This window comes from Anomaloglossus baeobatrachus, chromosome 6, assembly GCF_048569485.1.
Source record: "Anomaloglossus baeobatrachus isolate aAnoBae1 chromosome 6, aAnoBae1.hap1, whole genome shotgun sequence".
In the NCBI taxonomy this organism is placed as follows: Eukaryota; Metazoa; Chordata; class Amphibia; order Anura; family Aromobatidae; genus Anomaloglossus; species Anomaloglossus baeobatrachus.
In genome coordinates this window covers 429,290,636-429,309,119 of record NC_134358.1, presented here as the reverse complement: position 1 = coordinate 429,309,119, position 18,484 = coordinate 429,290,636, and the positions used below count along the sequence as shown (strand labels likewise).

General features: G+C 45.3%; 1 protein-coding gene across 1 annotated transcript in view; it reads right to left on the bottom strand.

Annotated features, from left to right (window-relative positions):
* LOC142243951 (transmembrane channel-like protein 2) overlaps positions 1-18,484 on the bottom strand; it is a 225,818-nt gene that overhangs the window by 94,916 nt on the left and 112,418 nt on the right. Inside the window, exons 6-9 of the mRNA XM_075316143.1 lie at positions 12,283-12,364; positions 3,971-4,077; positions 2,758-2,856; positions 935-1,077 (exon numbers count right to left, since the gene is read on the bottom strand). Of these exons, the coding sequence (XP_075172258.1) occupies positions 935-1,077; positions 2,758-2,856; positions 3,971-4,077; positions 12,283-12,364 (431 nt within the window). The remainder of the gene's footprint in view (positions 1-934; positions 1,078-2,757; positions 2,857-3,970; positions 4,078-12,282; positions 12,365-18,484) is intronic.

Here is an 18,484-nt window from a genome sequence, read left to right as displayed (position 1 = left end):
GGGGATAGGCACATGATCTCAGAGTTGCTTAGGGTGAGTGACAAGTTACCCTTCCTGAGATTCTATAGAGGCAATGGTTCCCCCTATCCTTCTCGCCATTCGCCATTCAGTCTTTTGGTGGAGCACGACAACCAGGGACTGCCCTTGAGTGATACCTGATGCCTAATTTCAGCAAAATCCAACCTCACCATCAAAGGCTCTGGTGAAGACTGGGTAAGAATATAGTTATGCCCTTCGGGGTAAGCCTTCTTCAGGGCGCTGTGAGGCTAAGCCCCTTTTCCCCAAACCTATTAGTGTGACATACATATTGTAAGAAGGTACATTATGATAAAGTATTGGACTGAAAAGGGTTCATATACTGTTAATGTACAGTGACCCTTTTCAGTGTGTATCCACAGAGGCCTACAACACCTCAATGCCTCTACTATTTAATATACTACAGCATTTCTCATGTAATGTCAGTAGTCAAATATGGGAGATGACTAGTCAATTACACATCTTTCACCTTTGAGAAGTCTTAGCACATGACAAGTAATACGAGCCACAAAAAGGCAGAGGTCCAAGAAATGTCTTCCATATCCAGAAGCTTAGTGTAAAAGATAGTGAGTTTCATGAAATGCCCTATACAAGACCCCCACCAAAACATTTGTTGGTGTTGAAGTACTTAGCTCCCAGGACACAGGCCTCAGTAGTTAATTCTCAGTATAATGCTTTGCAGGTAAGAATTTATTGTCTATATTTCTGTTGTTCAAGGTCAGATTTGAACCCAGGTTTGCAAAGCAATGGTGCTAAACATGAGCCACCATGCTGACCCCAAACAATGTAAGAGTGGTAGTGAATATGGTTGCTTTGGGCAATAACACATGTGAATGCACTATAACATATCAAGATGCATACACAAAAGATGAAATAAAGCTTCTGTTGTACTACTCACGTTCTGATAACTACCATCAGGCTGTATCCAAAGACTCCAACCCCAACCATGAAATATGAAAGTGGAAGTCTGAACTTTAGCCACCCGATTGTGCGTTGGTCATTGTAGAAACCATAGAACAAAACAGAATATTTGGCATATCCCTGTAATATAAAATATGAAGAGCCTGATATTATTTCAGAGTAACATTAATGTTTTCTTTACAATAGTTCCTAACATCTTTAAGGTTATCATCAAGTTTTCTTACTTCCCTACTACCCCTCTGCAGGAAAAACTGTCCATCTTTTTATGAAAATGAACACCAAGCTTTACAATGACCGCCTCCATTGAGTCCAGCCCATGGTCAGCCCCTCTTCTGTGCCTGCACTTCTAATTGATGTGAATGATGACTCTCATGACAGGCAAATCTCACACCTATGCCATTGGTCAGATTACCAATGCATTCCCATTTTTCTCTGCCCTGTTCATGGTATTTTTGAATGGTTTTCTGAGCAATGGCACTTGAGTGAAATATGTATATCTCTGAGGATTATGTAGAAGATGTCACCACATGACATAGAAGTGGATTTGTTAACAGCAGGCAGAATGGGAATAAAGCGCACGGTTTGGAGACACCCATCTATCCACTCAGTGCTGAATGCCATAAGCACAGGAAAAATTCAGACTGTTTTTGTAGGTGTGTTAGGCAACAGTGATACAATAGAGGCTATAAAGAAGTGACAGGAATTTTACAACTTGCTGACACCAGTTTACCTAAGGGCTATGTGATAACAGGTTTACATTAAAGGGTTAGTCATATCTTTTAAGATGAGTATGTGTTACTACTAGGAGATTTTTGCAGGCATCGCCAAATGCCATGGGGGCTTCAGGATCTGTGGAAACTACAGATTCTGGCACTCTGCCTGCTAACTTCCCTGAGTTCTGTGATCTTTGTAGGGAGATGTGGGCGTCGATCCAAAGGCTTAGGCAGGCTAGCAAGAGTTAATGTCTGCTAGGCTGCTTCTTAGTCTCTTCTTTATTCACATGCTGTGGAGGAAAAAATCACTTTCGCTCCCCTCCTATATATGCTGGCTTTACTATTTTATTAATGCCAGCTATAGTTTACCTATACTAGTCTGGTAAGGTGTTGTGATCCAGACTTATTGGTGGTTGTTATACATTAATGCTTAAATGAGTTGCAGTGTTAACTCTTGTCTTTTTGTTTCTACCTTCCTGATCTTGCTTTTCTCCTTTGTCTCTTACTGTTTGTTGCTGTGATTTTGCAGTTGCTGGCCCCCTTTTCAGACTTTCAAAACAACTTTCTAAAATATCACCTTTTTGTATGTAAATTATTTCGTTGGGCCTTATTGGTGGGCTCTATTTCTCCTTCGTTCCCCCCTCCTGTCACTGTACACCGTCTCCTGTCTTGATTTGCATTGATGACGACGGCCCCATCATCCTCCACGCTGATGCCGAAGTCTCGCGCATGCGCAATTATCATAGGCCACTATCGTGGGCCTGAGCAGAAACTATCCCTCGCGCGCGCCGGGGATGTATTTGTGCAGGCACGAGATTATGGACGGCGCTGTGCATGACTGCACCAGCATCATGCTAGTATCCGCCCATAATCTCGTGCCTGCGCAAATACATCTACATTCTAATGGATGACTATTGAGCTTGTAAACTCAGCCATACATATTAGCATTGATAGAGCACAGCTTTGGCCAGAGGAGCAACAATGCTGGTAGCCTGAATTGTCAGGAAGTTGGAAGTCTGAAAAAATGTAAAAATAATAAACCTTTAAAATGTCGGATAAAAGCAAAATGTTCTACAGTATTTTGTACCTCAAAGTCCCAAAGGACAGAGAAATCCATGGCATGATTTTCTTCACTTCTAGGCACAGTTTTTCTTGGTATACTGCCATATGGTAAACCCATTAAAATCTGGTGAGAAAAGAGCAAAAATGGAATACACCCTGAAATCATACTGAGGAAAGTGCAATATAAATGTCTGTTTTTGTTGAATGATTTAATGCTTTAAAAATAAACGTAAATGTAAAAGTAATTTATTCCACCATTGCAATTTTTTAAATACTTCCTATTATCAGGTGAAATGGAAAAATTTATGATACGTCTAATAATAGAGAAATTTTAAAATTACATCAAAGACGACATCTGCAAGGAGTCTGTATGTTCTCCTGGTGTTTAGGGTGCTTTACACACTGCGACATCGCTAGCAATTACTAGCGATGTCGTGCGCGATAGCACCCGCTCCCGTCGTTCGTTCGAGATTTGGTGATCCCTGCTGTAGCGAACATTTTCGCTACTGCAGCGTCACACGCACATACCTTTTCAGCGACGTCGCTGTGACTGCCGAACAATCCCTCCTTCAAGGGGGAGGTGCGTTCGGCGTCATAGCGACGTCACTGCGGCGTCACTAAGCAGCTGCCCAATAGCAGAGGAGGGGCGGAGATGAGCGGCCGGAACATGCCGCCCACCTCCTTCCTTCCTCATTGCCGGAGGACGCAGGTAAGGAGATGTTCGTCGTTCCTACGGTGTCACATATAGCAATGTGTGATGCTGCAGGAACCACGAACCACCAGCGGCAAGCACCACCAACGATATTATGAAAAGGAGCTACGTGTCAATGATCAACGATTTTTGACGCTTTTGCGATCGTTGATCGTCGCTCCTTGGTGTCACACGCTGCAATGTCGCTAACGGCGCCGGATGTCCGTCACTAACGACGTGACCCCGACGATATATCGTTAGCGATGTCGCAGCACATAAAGCACCCTTTAGTGTGGGTTTCCTCCAGGTTCTCCGGTTTTCCCCACACTACAAAGACATACTGATAGTTAATGTATATTGTGATCTCCAATGGGAACACTGTTGCTGATGTGTGTAAAGCGTTATTATATAAGTGAATACATATTATTACTTTTCTCAGGTACTGTACATCTAGTTTTATTCTTCATTATATGTAAATAAAATAGACTATTATATATTAGTACAAATATTTATTAATTTATGAAAATACTTATAAAAAGTTTTTTACCTCTGGAATTACGACAAGTCCAAAAATAAGACCAAAGAGCACCAAGTTTACGCCATACATCCACCTTAAGAATATAAAGTATGAGGCAACTGAAGACCCAAAGTGACCTTAGAAATAAAACAAAAAAGCAAGTTAATCACAGTCACTATACAATTGAAGAAGCACTCCCATTAAATGTTTTTTTTTTGCTATAAACCTGTGTAAATGAGTGCAACGGGGCACAAAGTGGTAGCCGTGGGCAAGGTACTCGTCTCTTATGTCCTGGCAAGTTACATAAAGGTAGGGGTCTGGCTTGGTGTGTGGACTTGTGCTATGGGGGTTCTAAGCCATTGCCACCCACATCATGATGCTGGTGACTTATGCTCGCCAGGACCAAATGTTAAACAGTTCAATGAGGGAGACCACCAGTCCAAAATAAACTTTTCACTAAATGGTAACTTGGTGGGGATTATGTACAATAGATAGTGGGTACACAGGTTAAGAATATTTCCTTCACGATACGGAGCATTTCCACACACAGTCTCAAATCTTTTATCTTAACTACCTTGAACTCTGTTTCCACTGATTCCCCTGTTTTCACCGCAACCCAGCTTGGTACTACAATCCAGTTAGTGAGAGTCCTATTCACAAACCATGGTTCCACATCTTCTTGATCTTAAAGGAAATAGTTTGCCAATATATGGAATATGGAATATGTGAATTGGAGGCAATCACCAGTGTCTGTGGAAATGTGTGACACCTTCCTCCTTGCGCTGACTCGTGGCTCCCCGTGCCCTGAAGCAACTTGGGGACTCCGCTGTCCATGTTAAGTGTCCTGTTATGATCCGGAACCATGGAAGACTACCACAAATCATTGGCAAAAGGGGACAAGAGCATTGGCAACTAATCTGGTCGCCATCCCCTTACTAACCATCACAACTAGAAGTAGCCGAGGGGTGAACTAACATCCTGTGCACCGCAAACCCAGTCGGAGAACTAACTATCCTAAAGGTAGGAAAGATGAATAACTCTCTGCCTCAGAAAATAGACAAGAAAAGCTAGCCCCCCACATTCAAAGACTGCGGTGATATAGGAAAAACACAATACACAGGTAGATGACAGGATTAGCAAAAGGTGAGGCCCCCGCTGACTAAAATAGGAAAGGACAGGAAAGGGACTGATGGTGGCCAAAGAAAAACCCTGCAAAATACCAACTTCCTGATAGAACAAAAAGGCCCTCAGATCGCACGATCTGAACTCCGTCCTATACCAGGTGCCCTTGTCATACCAATGAACAGAAAACAAGAATCATAACAAAGTCAACAAGCCACAAACACATGGACCCAAAGGAGCTATACTCCACACAGAACTGCAGGGAGTTCCTCAACAATCCACTGAGGGGGAAAATCCCTGCAAGCAAATAAACTGAAACCAACCACAGCAAATGACAAACCCAGATAAACAAAAGAACCAGACAATAAATAAAGAGCAAGCACTTATCTGGGGAAGATGTGGTGTAGAGCAGGATTAACCAGGCTGGAGATACAAAGAACAACTGACATCCGGCAACAGCCTGCAATCAGACCAGGATTTAAATAAGCAGAGAGTTAGCAAGGGAAACACCCACTGCACAACACACCTGGTCGAAGTCCAAACCATCCTGGCCACCAGAGGGAGCCTCCCAGCAGCCAAAACATAACTAACATTCACAACAGTGTCCCATCCCGTATGCAGGTGATGCGGGTCCTCGCCGTGGGGCCTGGCTGTAAACCCAAAGCCGGATCCTATATGTCACTGTGCTCCAGGACAGTGGGTGGTGGGCGATGGGACATGAAATCCCCAACCCCTGCAGACTTGTTAGAGTCCATAAAGGTGTCCCCAACCAAGGGTTCTGCAACTCGGCTGCGCTGGCACTGTGGAAGTGGTTAAGCTCCCCCCCCAGCTGCCATGTCTCCTTTGTCTCACCATCTCCATCGGTTGCCTCTGTCTCTCGCCCTCTTCCAGTCTGGCCGGTCATAGTTATAGAAGCTCTGTGAACCACTCTCTATAGTAGCCATGGTATTACAAGTTTCATGATGTTCTGGCACTCTCTCCTCCTTCCCCGAGATAGCTCCTAAGCACACATCCCGGGCGGGAGTGTAGCACTCCCCCCAGGGGACCTGTTGTTCCTTCGCTGTCTCAGACTGTTCTGAAGTCAAAACTGTTTGTGTTGCTCTTACTCACTCCATGACCCCACTCTTGGGATGACTCTTAGTGGCTGTTGCCCGGGTAACCTGGAATTCTCCTGACTGTCCAGCTTCCTGTGTAAGTGGTGACTCATAGCTAGCTGTTTTGTGTAAGTTAAACAAACAACACCAGTGATTAACTCCTTCATCACCCGAGTCCAAGCATTGCACCCCAAATGAAATGCAATGCCCTGTGGTGACTGAACCCCCAGGGGTGCCATACAACTATCCTACATTTCTAATTGGAGGTATCTGCTAATATTATTATTATTATTACACCTACTACATATTGGGATTGGATCTTAAAGATGGGAATAACCCTTTAAGCTTTACACCCATCTGTCTATAGCATAATAATCTTTTACATCCTTTTATCGTTAAATGACTATACTTTTGTCTAAAACTGTTGTTGTATGTGTGGCCCCTGAATCAATGTAAATAGCTGAATCAAGTAGTGTGAAAGGTCTACCTACAGGAACTGGTAAGGCCGTTCCCTACTAGTTGGGGATTTTTATATTGTGCCCGGTTCCTTATGTCCATTTTCGGGTCAGCTAGCTGTACACTTGTATTGTATCCCAAACCCCATTGGTTTGGTGTGAGGTAGCTGTGTCTATATGCCTAGCCCATTCTACATTGTACCTTTTATGTGAAGGCTGATTAAGTGGGTTTGAATTCACCACTTTCAGTCCGTTTAGGACATTGAGGTATATTGGGCTTACTCTAGCTAACCACTGATTCTTGCACTAGGGATATTGATGCCAATTATGTGCCTGTTTTTAACCGTTCAGTGAATTTGGTCTTCACTTTTTATACGCATATTATTAAAAGTTATATTTTAGGTCTTTTTGTTACCTTTCACACCACTTGATTCAGCTATTTACATTGTGAGTACTGTGGATCGCTTTTGGTATCTTGCTATTCTTGAACCATTTATAAGCTGTTTAATGGCAAGTTTTTTGTCTGCTGATTTGGACACCAGGCAGTGGTTTACAGAGGCTAAGAACGTGTTCTCCGAGAAAAATTTTGTGCAAAAAAGGTATACACCAACCCTAAGTGTTGCCTTTAAAGATCTTACAAGGGTTTACAAAGAACGTATCATGTCTTGGTGGGAGGTTCAATCCTTAGAGAGTTATCTCAAGGATAGGATTGTCCCCCGCCACTTGAGGATAACCCTGCAACCTGGGTATCGCCATAAGAATATGGATTTCATGAGTGTGTGGGAAAAGGAGGCTACGGAGAGTTCCCTCAGACTCATGAGATTACTGTTGGAGGAGGAAAAAAAGAACCTGTCCAGCTTGGAGGAATCCCTCAAGGAACATATTGATATCACACGGAAATTCTCAGGTGAGGGTGATTTTGCAAATAAAGAGCTGGTTCTACAGGGTGTTATCGAAAAATTCCAATATAAAATGAAAGAAAAAAAGCACAAATTTTATATTAGGGATTTGCAGGACTTCAAAGAGAATAGAGTCTACTTCCCCTCCAGCAACCGTTCTGTGAGACAGAGTGAGACTGACGTCTCCTCTACAGACGCAGAACTCTCGGACACGGACACTAGAAATAACCTATTTAGCCCTCCACAACAGTATAAAAAACAGAGAGGGAGAGGTACATCCAATTACAGAGGAGCATCACATAATTACGGCGGTAGGGGGGGGTTTAGACAACCAATATCACCTGAGGAGCAAGGGACAACCAAAACTGCTATAATGGGTAGGGCCCCTCAGGTGATAAACTTGTCTTCAAGACCCCTTAATATTAATGATTTATCTGTTTTGAACAAAGGCTTGTCCTTTGTACCAACCACCAATTGTGATGAATTCGGGGCAATTAAGGACTTGCATTTATTTGCAAGACGCCTTAAGTGGAAAAAAAATTCTGTAGGCAAACGGAAAAAACCTCTGCCGAATTAGGGATTCCTGAGAACCTCTTGCAAGATGTTAGAACGCTGTTCCATCTCAGCGATGCTAACCCAAATGACTTTGGTGAAGGTCCCTTCACAGACCTTAAGAATAGGAGCAAGAAAATGCCGCAGGTGATGACCGACATTGATGCTATTGATATCTTTGTAAACCTGGTTACTGAGGATGTGAGGGCCAACACAGTGAAATTCTGAATAGCCTTGAGAGTGACTCCAGCATCACCATAAAGCCTTCGGGCAAAGGGGGCAATGTGGTGGTGCTGGATTCCAATCATTATAAGGACATTTGCCTCAGCATTCTCAATGACCAGTCATGTTATGAGAAGTTGGACTCCAACCCGCTACCCGTGTTTAAGGATGAACTGAAAATCCTGTTAGTGGAAGCCCTGGACATGAATATCATTGATAGGAATGAATATGAATATCTGCTTCCTAATTTTCCAGTAGTGGCGACCTTTTACACCTTACCAAAGGTGCATAAGGGCCTTAGTTCCTTGAAAGGATGCCCTATTGTTTCGGGTATTGCGGGTTTGACTGAGAGACTTAGCATTTATGTCGACAAAATCCTAAGACCTTTTGTGTTGTCCCTTAACTCGTACTTGGGGGACACTAGGGACTTTTTACGCAGGATTGAGGACATTTTTCTGGAGGAGGGGAGGGATGCTGCTATGCAGCATCGACGTAGAGGCGTTATACTCGTCTATTCCACATAAGGCAGGAGTGGAAGGTGTCAAGTACTTCTTGGGCTCAAGAGGAAGTCAGTTTATCCAACATAATTACTTTGTGATTAAGGCTCTTGAGTTCTGCCTCACCAAAAATGTCTTCACCTTTGGCGGAAATTTTTTTCACCAGCTCAGGGGGACCGCGATGGGGAGTTGTTGTGCCCCATCATATGCTAATCTCCTCCTGGGCTAGTGGGAGGAAACGGAGGTCTTTGGTGGTCTCCTGGATACCGATGACGTTGTCTTGTGGCCAAGGTACATAGACGACGTCTTCGTTATCTGGAAGGGACTTGAGATTGATTTTCACCACTTTTTGGGTAAGTTGAATGACAACAACATCGGTCTAAAATTTACTAGTGAGATTGGCAGAGAGAGGCTGACCTTCCTAGATGTACTGGTGGAAAGGGGACCAGAAGGCCGCCTTGTGACTACTACATATAGGAAGGCGACATCCTCTAACTCCCTACTCAAATGGGAGAGTACTCACCCTGGCCCCCTGAAGAGAGGAATCCCTAAGGGCCAATTTGTGAGAATGAGGCGGAACTGCTCTGAGGAGACAGGTTTCAAGGCACAGTCTCTGGATCTAATGAGTCGCTTGAGGGAAAGGGGATATCCAGAGGGGCTAATTCTGAATGCATATAAGTCAGTGTGCACACTGGACCGTACTACATTGTTGAACCCTAACTCTGGGGAGGATGAACCATCGGACATTTTGAGATTCATTACCACCTTCAACAATGGTGCCGATAACTTTAGGAGGACACTTTCCAAATATTGGTCTGTTTTACAAATGGACCCCCTGATTGAGAAACATCTCCTGAGTCACCCCTCCATTACCTTCAGGAAGGCGAAGTCTCTGGGTGACCTTCTGGTACATAGCCACTTTAACGAGGTGAGACCAGCTATGGCAACCAATGTGATCAAAGGCTGCTTTAAGTGCCATGATTGTGTCAATTGCAAATATATCAAGGAAGGTAAGGTTTTTAATAACTATAATAAAAGCAGGAGTTTCCTTATCAGATCCTTGATTACTTGCAAATCCAAGGGGGTGGTGTATATGATTACCTGTGCCTGTGGCAAACTCTATATAGGAAAGACCATTAGAGAGTTGCGACGGCGGTTAGGTGAGCATAAGAATGATATTATCAAAAAGAACAACACCCCTGTTGCTAGGCACATCAACGCTTTCCATGGTGGGGACCTGGGGAGTTTTGCAGTCATGGGGATTGATCTTATTCGTCCCCCACTACGAGGAGGAAACTGGGACCAGAAAATTCTTCAGAAGGAATGCTAATGGATATATAGTCTCAACACCATGACACCAATAGGTCTGAATGAATCCCTCTCTTTTACTTCATTTCTTTGAACACCTTAGCTTGAGGGCATGATTAGGAGGGTGAGTCGACGTCCGAGTGGGGGCGCCATTTGCGTTTTTCTCTTTAGGGTGCCGACCTCCACGTTAGGTAGGGTTAGAGATTATCATAGGGAGATCCATTAGTGTGCACTCTACCTTTATTTGTTACCACTCTTTTTGCACCCCCCCTCTCTCCCTCCCTCTGGTTCCTATGGTGTGCCAGTGTTTTTGATGGTTTAATCCTCATGTGTCCGTATGGTCATCCTCCTACAGGGTTTTTGGGGTGGCTCTCTATTTTTGATTAAATCATATTCTGGTGGCTTTATTCCTCTATTTTGCCCCTCATGTGCGGGCCTTGGTTACCCCCCGGTTTTAGTTTGACCATTCCCATTGACTGTGATGTTTTATATTGTATACTCCTTTTGGCTTTTCCTTACCCCCTTTATATGTTGAGAACACTACTTACCTCTGTTGCCTGCTATCCTTATTTTAATACAACAAATTCAGACCATGCACAGCTTTTGTTATACCACATAGAACTGTGGCCTTCAGCCTATGTGATTACTTTATACGTTACGCTGTGTCTAAACCTGTGGGTTTGCATGTTGCGATGGCAACGCTACATGTGTTAATTGATCAGGCCACCGTGCGTTCCACCCACATGGTGTGATGTCACTGTGTGCGGCCGCGGTCGCTGTATCGTGATGCGGCTACCAGTTACATTGCACTTCCAGTCCCTCTGACTTCTGGGAGTGCGCGTCACTGATGCGTCTCGTGCTTTTGCGCATGCGCCGGGCTATAAATGGAGCCCGTTTCTTAGACACTGAGCATAGAACGTTTGAAATTCCAGGTCGTGGCACGCGATTGTGGCGGTGAGTATCCTGAACCTTGGGACTCGGTGACATGCTTGTCTTTACATCCGAGGGGCTCACACTTTGATTGCTTTACTTTTCAGTGATTTTGGGCATGACGTTACTGCCATATGAGATGTATGCAGGCAGTACCCTTCACTATTTATTTGGACTCCCCTGAAGATTGTACCACATGAAACGCGTCGGGAGTGTTTCTTTTGTTCATATTGAGGTGGTTACCTGCTGGACCTCTTTATGGGATTTGAAGAGCTGGGTGGCAGTTCCCCAGAGGGCCCCAACCTAATGCCGTTTAGCCCCGTGTCTATCTACAGGAACTGGTAAGGCCGTTCCCTACTAGTTGGGGATTTTTATATTGTGCCCGGTTCCTTATGTCCATTTTCGGGTTAGCTAGCTGTACACTTGTATTGTATCCCAAACCCCATTGGTTTGGTGTGAGGTAGGTGTGTCTATATGCCTAGCCCATTCTACATTGTATCTTTTATGTGAAGGCTGTTTAAGTGGGTTTGAATTCACCACTTTCAGTCCATTTAGGACATTGAGGTATATTGGGCTTACTCTAGCTACCCACTGATTCTTGCACTAGGGATATTGATGCCAATTATGTGCCTGTTTTTAACCGTTCAGTGAATTTGGTCTTCACTTTTTATACGCATATTATTAAAAGTTATATTTTAGGTCTTTTTGTTACCTTTCACACCACTTGATTCAGCTATTTACATTGTGAGTACTGTGGATCGCTTTTGGTATCTTGCTATTCTTGGCCCCTGAATCACCTTCATTAGCATCTTTTAGCAGCTTTGCGGCAGGCAACTTTTTTTACACTTGTGTGTATAATCTAGTGATAGGCTCCAAAGCAGAAGCTGCTTGAAGAATGGACCGATCACTTCATTTAACCATTTCACATGTTTGAAAACCTGAAGTGCTTGGCTGAACATATGCACAGCAAATCGCTTGACATTGCAATTCATACATAAATTAATTTTTTATGTTTATTGAGCACTTTTTCAGCCGGGTTACGGAGTGTATCCACCTGTAAAAGACATGTAAGCATGTTTGCACACCAAAGTTTGTTTTAAGAGTTTTGGGAGAGGAAACTGAGAGGAAAAAAAAAATTCTCAAAATCTTGGAGTTTCAAGTCAATTTATGCTCCAAAAACTCTGCAAAAAACTGAAAGTAGGCAATGTAAAATCAGATATATACTTATAAAGAGTGCATAAAGACTAAAAGACCATCACATACTTTCCACCTCTTTGATCTTCATTTCCCATGGTATACAGGCTGTTTTAAAATTTTCAAAGTCCCTTTTAAATTTGATCCATTTCTGAAAATAAAAAATATCACTTTTAATAACCATTGTGTTCAATTTAAGTGCACATAGCAGGTGTGTGGAGTTGGCACTCGTTGATGGGTTAACAAACAAAAACATGAATAAACACACTTCATTTGATTCCACTCTTCTCGATCTTTTAGAATTTTAGCTCCTATGCCTCATTATTACTAGATTTTATCTGCAGACAATAATAAAAGAAGGCATTGAGCGAGTCAACAGGCTTGCAAGTGGTTTGTTCTATATGTGGTTTGTGTTACGTATATGACTTTGAGATTCAGGGACTTCAGTTTCAGTGACTTTGAAGTTCAGGGAGTTTTGAACGGTGGTACTTAATTCACTGTTTATATTTCCTTCCATATATTTTTGTTTTGTCCATCCCAAGGAAAATGTGCTCAAATATACATTGCCATCAAGTATACATTTTGTCTCATGTATGGCATTTGAGGCTGCACACTTTTATTTTGGATGTGTGCATGATGAGCAGTTTGAAGCCCAGATATTGAATCTAAATAAACAGCTTGCAATTGTCATGCTGGGTGAAAGAGGACACCTGATAAACGGTGCAACACAAAGGAAAGATCAGTGAAGATGTCATGGAATGCCCTGACGATAGGGACAGGGAAGCGGGGTCACCTTTTAATACTCACCTGAGTCCGATCCCTGCACTCCCTGATATCCATAGATGTGTCCTTCCCCTCAAGCACCATCACGTGCCTAAGCCTTTGCTGACCCTGAACTCACCCTGCTATTGTCTAGGACAGCAAAATACTAGTATCTTGACTGTAATAAAACAACTCAAGGAAGGGAAGACAACCTGATGGGAAAAGACACAACAAATAGCACTCAGATTTCTTTAGCAGGAAACTTCCCAGCTGCAAGTCAAATGAACACCCCAGCTTCTCCAGTGACAGGCTTTTTCAAAGTGGTCAGCATAGTAGATCAGAGACCGCCATGGAGTGAAGCCAGGAGTGGGTAAATATAATGGAAGGGAGTGATGATAACATGATGTATCTTAGATTAAGACTATGAGTAATCTCAGTCAGAAAGGAAAAGGTCCTTAACCCCTTCAGCATCAAATGAAAGTAAATCCACTCCAATACCCTATGGACTCCACCAAAGACCTACGATCAATTCAGTGTTTAGAAATACTGATCCCAGAATCCCCAAAGGCAACATGCGGATGTGGCACATTTGTGACATCAACACTGAGTTCCATTGAGAATATGGAAAGTAGTTTCCTGCTCCTGGGGTAGATGTGGGGGATGATGGTAATATCGAGCTTCAAGGCAGTGAGGCAGCTAGCTGGATGACAGAACTTGGGGTAGAGAAGAGTGTGGTAGAAGCTAATAAACACTCAGACACCCATTGCAGTTGGTGTTGGTTGCACCTGCATATCTTATTTTCCCTAACTCCTGATTTTTGAGAATGTGATTTATTCTGCTGTAGTGAAGAGTGGACAAGGAAATCTATCATTGTAACACAACTACAATGGTGTACATATAGTGAAACTTCACCAGGTGAGAGGACATCCTCTGTATTATTTCTGTTCTTATTACTCACAATAATACACTTAGGAGGGTCCTTCCCTATCTCTTTACTTTTCCTAGGTTCTAAGGTAAGGTTGGGCTGCATCCCAATGGGGAGTGTGAACCTGCGCTAGGGGAAATCCACGGCTCGGAGGTTGGAGAAGTGTTTAAGCTAGGGTATGGGGAAGGGAAATTACTGTATAAGACAAGAAGGCTGTTACGGGGGAACCGGCAGATTAGGACCAGGGGTTATATATCCCAATCGCCAGTCGGGGCCCACTGTGCTCTAGATGGTAATGGAGCTGCTGGCACCCTGTGGGTTAGGCGGAGACTATAGAGCTGAATGGCTCTGAGATAACCCAGGGAACCGGTCACGTGTGTAGTGACACGTCAGACTGGATGGCAACCCAGTTATCGTTTCGGTGGAATTGGCGCAACCCCGACCACGTGTGCAGGCAACACATCAGGCTGGATGGTGACCAGGTAGCGTTGACCGAAAAGACCCCTGCGACAGCGCTCTGTCGGACACGTTTGTCAGACACGACAGGCCGAGCGGTCCTTCGATTAGCATTTCTGGTCACTACTCGAATGGCCACGTGTGTAGAGGACACGTCAGGCCAAGGGATCACACCAGTAGCGTTGACTGGGAAGCCAAGGAGGATAATAGGTTCACACACCCAATCCTGGAACACCCTGTTAACTCCACAAGGGTCCTGAGGTATGCTGTCCGTGCGCGTAGGAGGCACAACTGAACAGGTGGCACAACAGGTGCGTTGTCCATGTGCGTAGAGGGCACTCTCCAACAGGTGATGCAGCAGGTATGCTGTCCGTGTGCGAAGGAGACACAACTGGACAGGTGACGCAGCAGCCGCAGCCCAGTTAACACCACTTGACTTCTATAGCACAACAGGAACGGTAGCAAGGAAGCACGGCGCCTGACCCTCATGTGCTGAGCCACGAATCTTGGCGTGACAGGCACCGTTCGCCTAGCCCTACCTACCGCTTCCAACAAGGCTTATGTCACCAAGAATTCTAAGTGAATATGAGTGAAGACTGCGCACCTCCATGTTGTCTCCAGCCCCTTTTATAACCTAGATCCGCCCCAAACCCAGAGTGGAACCACCAAGGTCCAATTGCACAGTGCCATATCATCAGCGACGTCACCAGCAGCCTATCTGGAACCGCAACGTCATTGATGACCTCATGGCAGCCACGCCCCAAACACTTCACCAGTCATCCTCTGACGACCAATGGTCAGGTGCCAGATCATAGGGGTGGGCCTCTGCGAGCCAGTCCGGAGTGGCCACGTCATCAGGACACCTGACACCCTCTGTCCTATGAGGGCCTGCCACCTCACGGACATGCTCATTGAGGTCCTTACCGGACCTAGCCTCTGATGCACTAAGTGCCTGAGCATGCTCAGTAGCCTGAACATCAGACTCAGAAATAAGACTATCTGCCTGAGCATCCTCAGTAGGCACATCCCAGAACTTAGACACAGCATGAAGTCCAAGTACCTGTGCAAAGAGGCTGTTAGGATTAATTGTGGGAGCATGCTCAGTAGCCTGAACTGAGGACTTAGTCTTAGAAATGACACAATCAGGCTGAGCATGCTCACTAGGCAAAACACCGGGCTTAGACTCTGGCTGGGGTAAATCGGCACGCACATGCGCACTAGCTGCCTCTCCACACTAAAGGGGGCTTTACACGCTACGATATCGCTAATGCGAAGTCGTTGGGGGTCACGGAATTTGTGACGCACATCCGGCCGCATTAGCGATGCCGTTGCGTGTGACACCTATGAGCGATTTTGCATTGTCGCAAAAACGTGCAAAATCGCTCATCGGTGACATGGGGGTCCATTCTCCATTATTGTTACTGCAGCATTAACGAAGTTGTTCCTCGTTCCTGCGGCAGCACACATTGCTCCGTGTCACGCCGCAGGAACGAGGAAGCTCTCCTTACCTGCCTCCCGGCTGCAATGCGAAGGAAGGAGGTGGGCGGGATGTTACGTCCCGCTCATCTCCGCCCCTCCGCTTCTATTGGGCGGCGGTTCAGTGACGCTGCTGTGACATCGCTGTGACGCTAAACGAACCGCCCCCCTTAGAAAGGAGGCGGTTTGCCGGTCACAGCGACGTCGCCGGGCAGGTAAGTACATGTGATGGGTCTGGGCGATGTTGTGCGGCACTGGTAGCGATTTGCCCGTGTCGCACAACAGATGGGGGTGGGTACGCACGCTAGCGATATCGGTACCGATATCGCAGCGTGTAAAGCGGCCTTTAGATGTGGTGGAAGGAGCAGCCAACTGGACGACCCGAGGCACGGCCAAGAACGGCAGCCGGCGCCTGGGCGCAACAGGACACGCAGCAGGCTGCTTGCGGCTATGGCAGTGCTGGTTCGTAACAGTGGCAGTGTAAATAGTGACCTGGGATGAAGTGCTTTTAAAATGGGGGAGGAGCCAAAACAGTTACTATAGAAAAGAGATATTGAAAATAAATAAAGACAATGTATACTAATGCCATAAGACTCGCCAACAAGATGGTGGAGATATTATCAAAACTTTTGGGAAAATAATATGATATCATGGGGAAACACATGGTTGGATAACAGTTATAGCTGGGCTGTTAATTGATAATCTGTTCAAAAATGGCTGAATAAATAAGGGGCACGAATTTGCTTATACAGGTGCATCTCAATAAATTAGAATGCTATCAAAAAGTTAATTTATTTCAGTAATTCAATACAAAAAGTGAAACGCATATATAGAGTTGTGACGCCCTGGCAAAACCAGGTAGTCACAATTAGTCCCCTGCATAACACCTTCCCTCATTAGGAAACACACAGCTAACCATTAAACCCTGGTCACCCCCCTTAGAGACAGATAGACACACCAGTGGGCGTGACCAGGTGGTTGGAACACGCCCACCCAGAGGTTTATACAGCTCGGGGCGGGAAAAGCAGCAGATTAGCTTTAGAGAGGAGTGTGGAGTGGAGGTAAGACTTGTGTGTCAGGCCTGAAGCTGACTGACAGGTACCAGGGTAGGAGCCCTGGTGCCACTGGCTAGGAGGCAGACGGTGGTCTCCGTCAGCAGGAGACGGGAAGACGGCTTGGTGGAACCGAGGTGGACCGGGCCAGAGTTGTAGCCCGCTGGTACCGACGCGGGGAACCGACCCGGAAACTGTAGCACAAAGGGGGGGTACTCAGACCCTGAAACCAGGAACCAGAACCTACAGGAACTGGTTAATTAACCGATTGAGGCCAGGACTAGAGGTCCTGTCCCACTCAAAGTCCCTCATAGAAGACAACAGCCCACCGATTAGCGATAAGAGGTCACCGCCAAGGCCCATAGATCCCACGGGCCAGCATCTGCGGGCACGGCTCCTTAGGCCACATCTAGCCGGGAGCGGACTCTTATGGTTCATACTGGGAAGTCTTTTCTACTTACACAGTGCAGGAAAAGGATAGAGACCACCAGCCGGGTGGAGGATCCTGAACGCAACCGGCCGTGTTACCGGCCACCACCACCTTGGTTTACCAGAGACTTGTGTGTTTTACTGAAAGTGAGTACACCAACACCCCCTGCGGTCGTCATTCCCCCTGCACCAGAGCCATCAGGTCCCGGGGCCATCATCCCTGCCCATGGAGGGGTTAACATCTTGCTGCACAACATCTCCCCCGGGTGCCCCGTAACAGCAGCGGTGGTGTTCCACCTCACCACACACCATGGGTGGCGTCATGAATTTATTATGGCCTAGCCTGTACATCTCCATCCCCCCATTTTATTCGGCATGTCCGCGAGAACCCCGAGTCCGAAGACCCTCAAGCCACCACCCCTGAAGGTCCAGATCCAAGCAGCGACCGGCTGCTGGCACGGGGGTGGCACAGAGTCATTACAAACAGAGTGATCTATTTCTAGTGTTTATTTCTGTTAATGTTGATGATTATGGCTTACAGCCAATTAAAACCCAAAAGTCATTATCTCAGGAAATTAGAAAATTATATAAGACCAACTGAAAAAATGATTTTGAACTGAGAAATGTTGGCCTACTGAAAAATCTGTACAGTAAATGCACTCAATACTTGGTCGGGGCCCCTTTTGCATGAATTACTGCATCAATGTTGTGTGGCATGGAAGCGATCAACCTGTGGCACTATTGAGGTGTTATGTAATCCCAGGTTGCTTTGATAGCAGCTTTCACCTCATCTGCATTGTCAGGTCTGGTGTCTCATCTTCCTCTTGACAATACCCCATAGATTCTCTATGGGGTTTAGGTCAGGCGAGTTTGCTGGACAATCAAGCACAGTGACATTGTGGTTATTAAACCAGGTATTGGTACTTTTAGCAGTGTGGACAGGTGCCAAGTCCTGCTGGAAAATGACATTTCCATCTCCAAAAAGCTTGTCAGCAGAGGGAAGCATGAGGTGCTCTAAAATTTCCTGGTAGATGGCTGCGCTGACTTTGGTCTTGATAAAACACAGTGGACTTACACCAGCAGATGACATGGGTCCTCAAACCATCACTGATTGTGGAAACTTCACACTGGACCTCAAGCAGCTTGGATTGTGGCCTCTCCACTCTTCCTC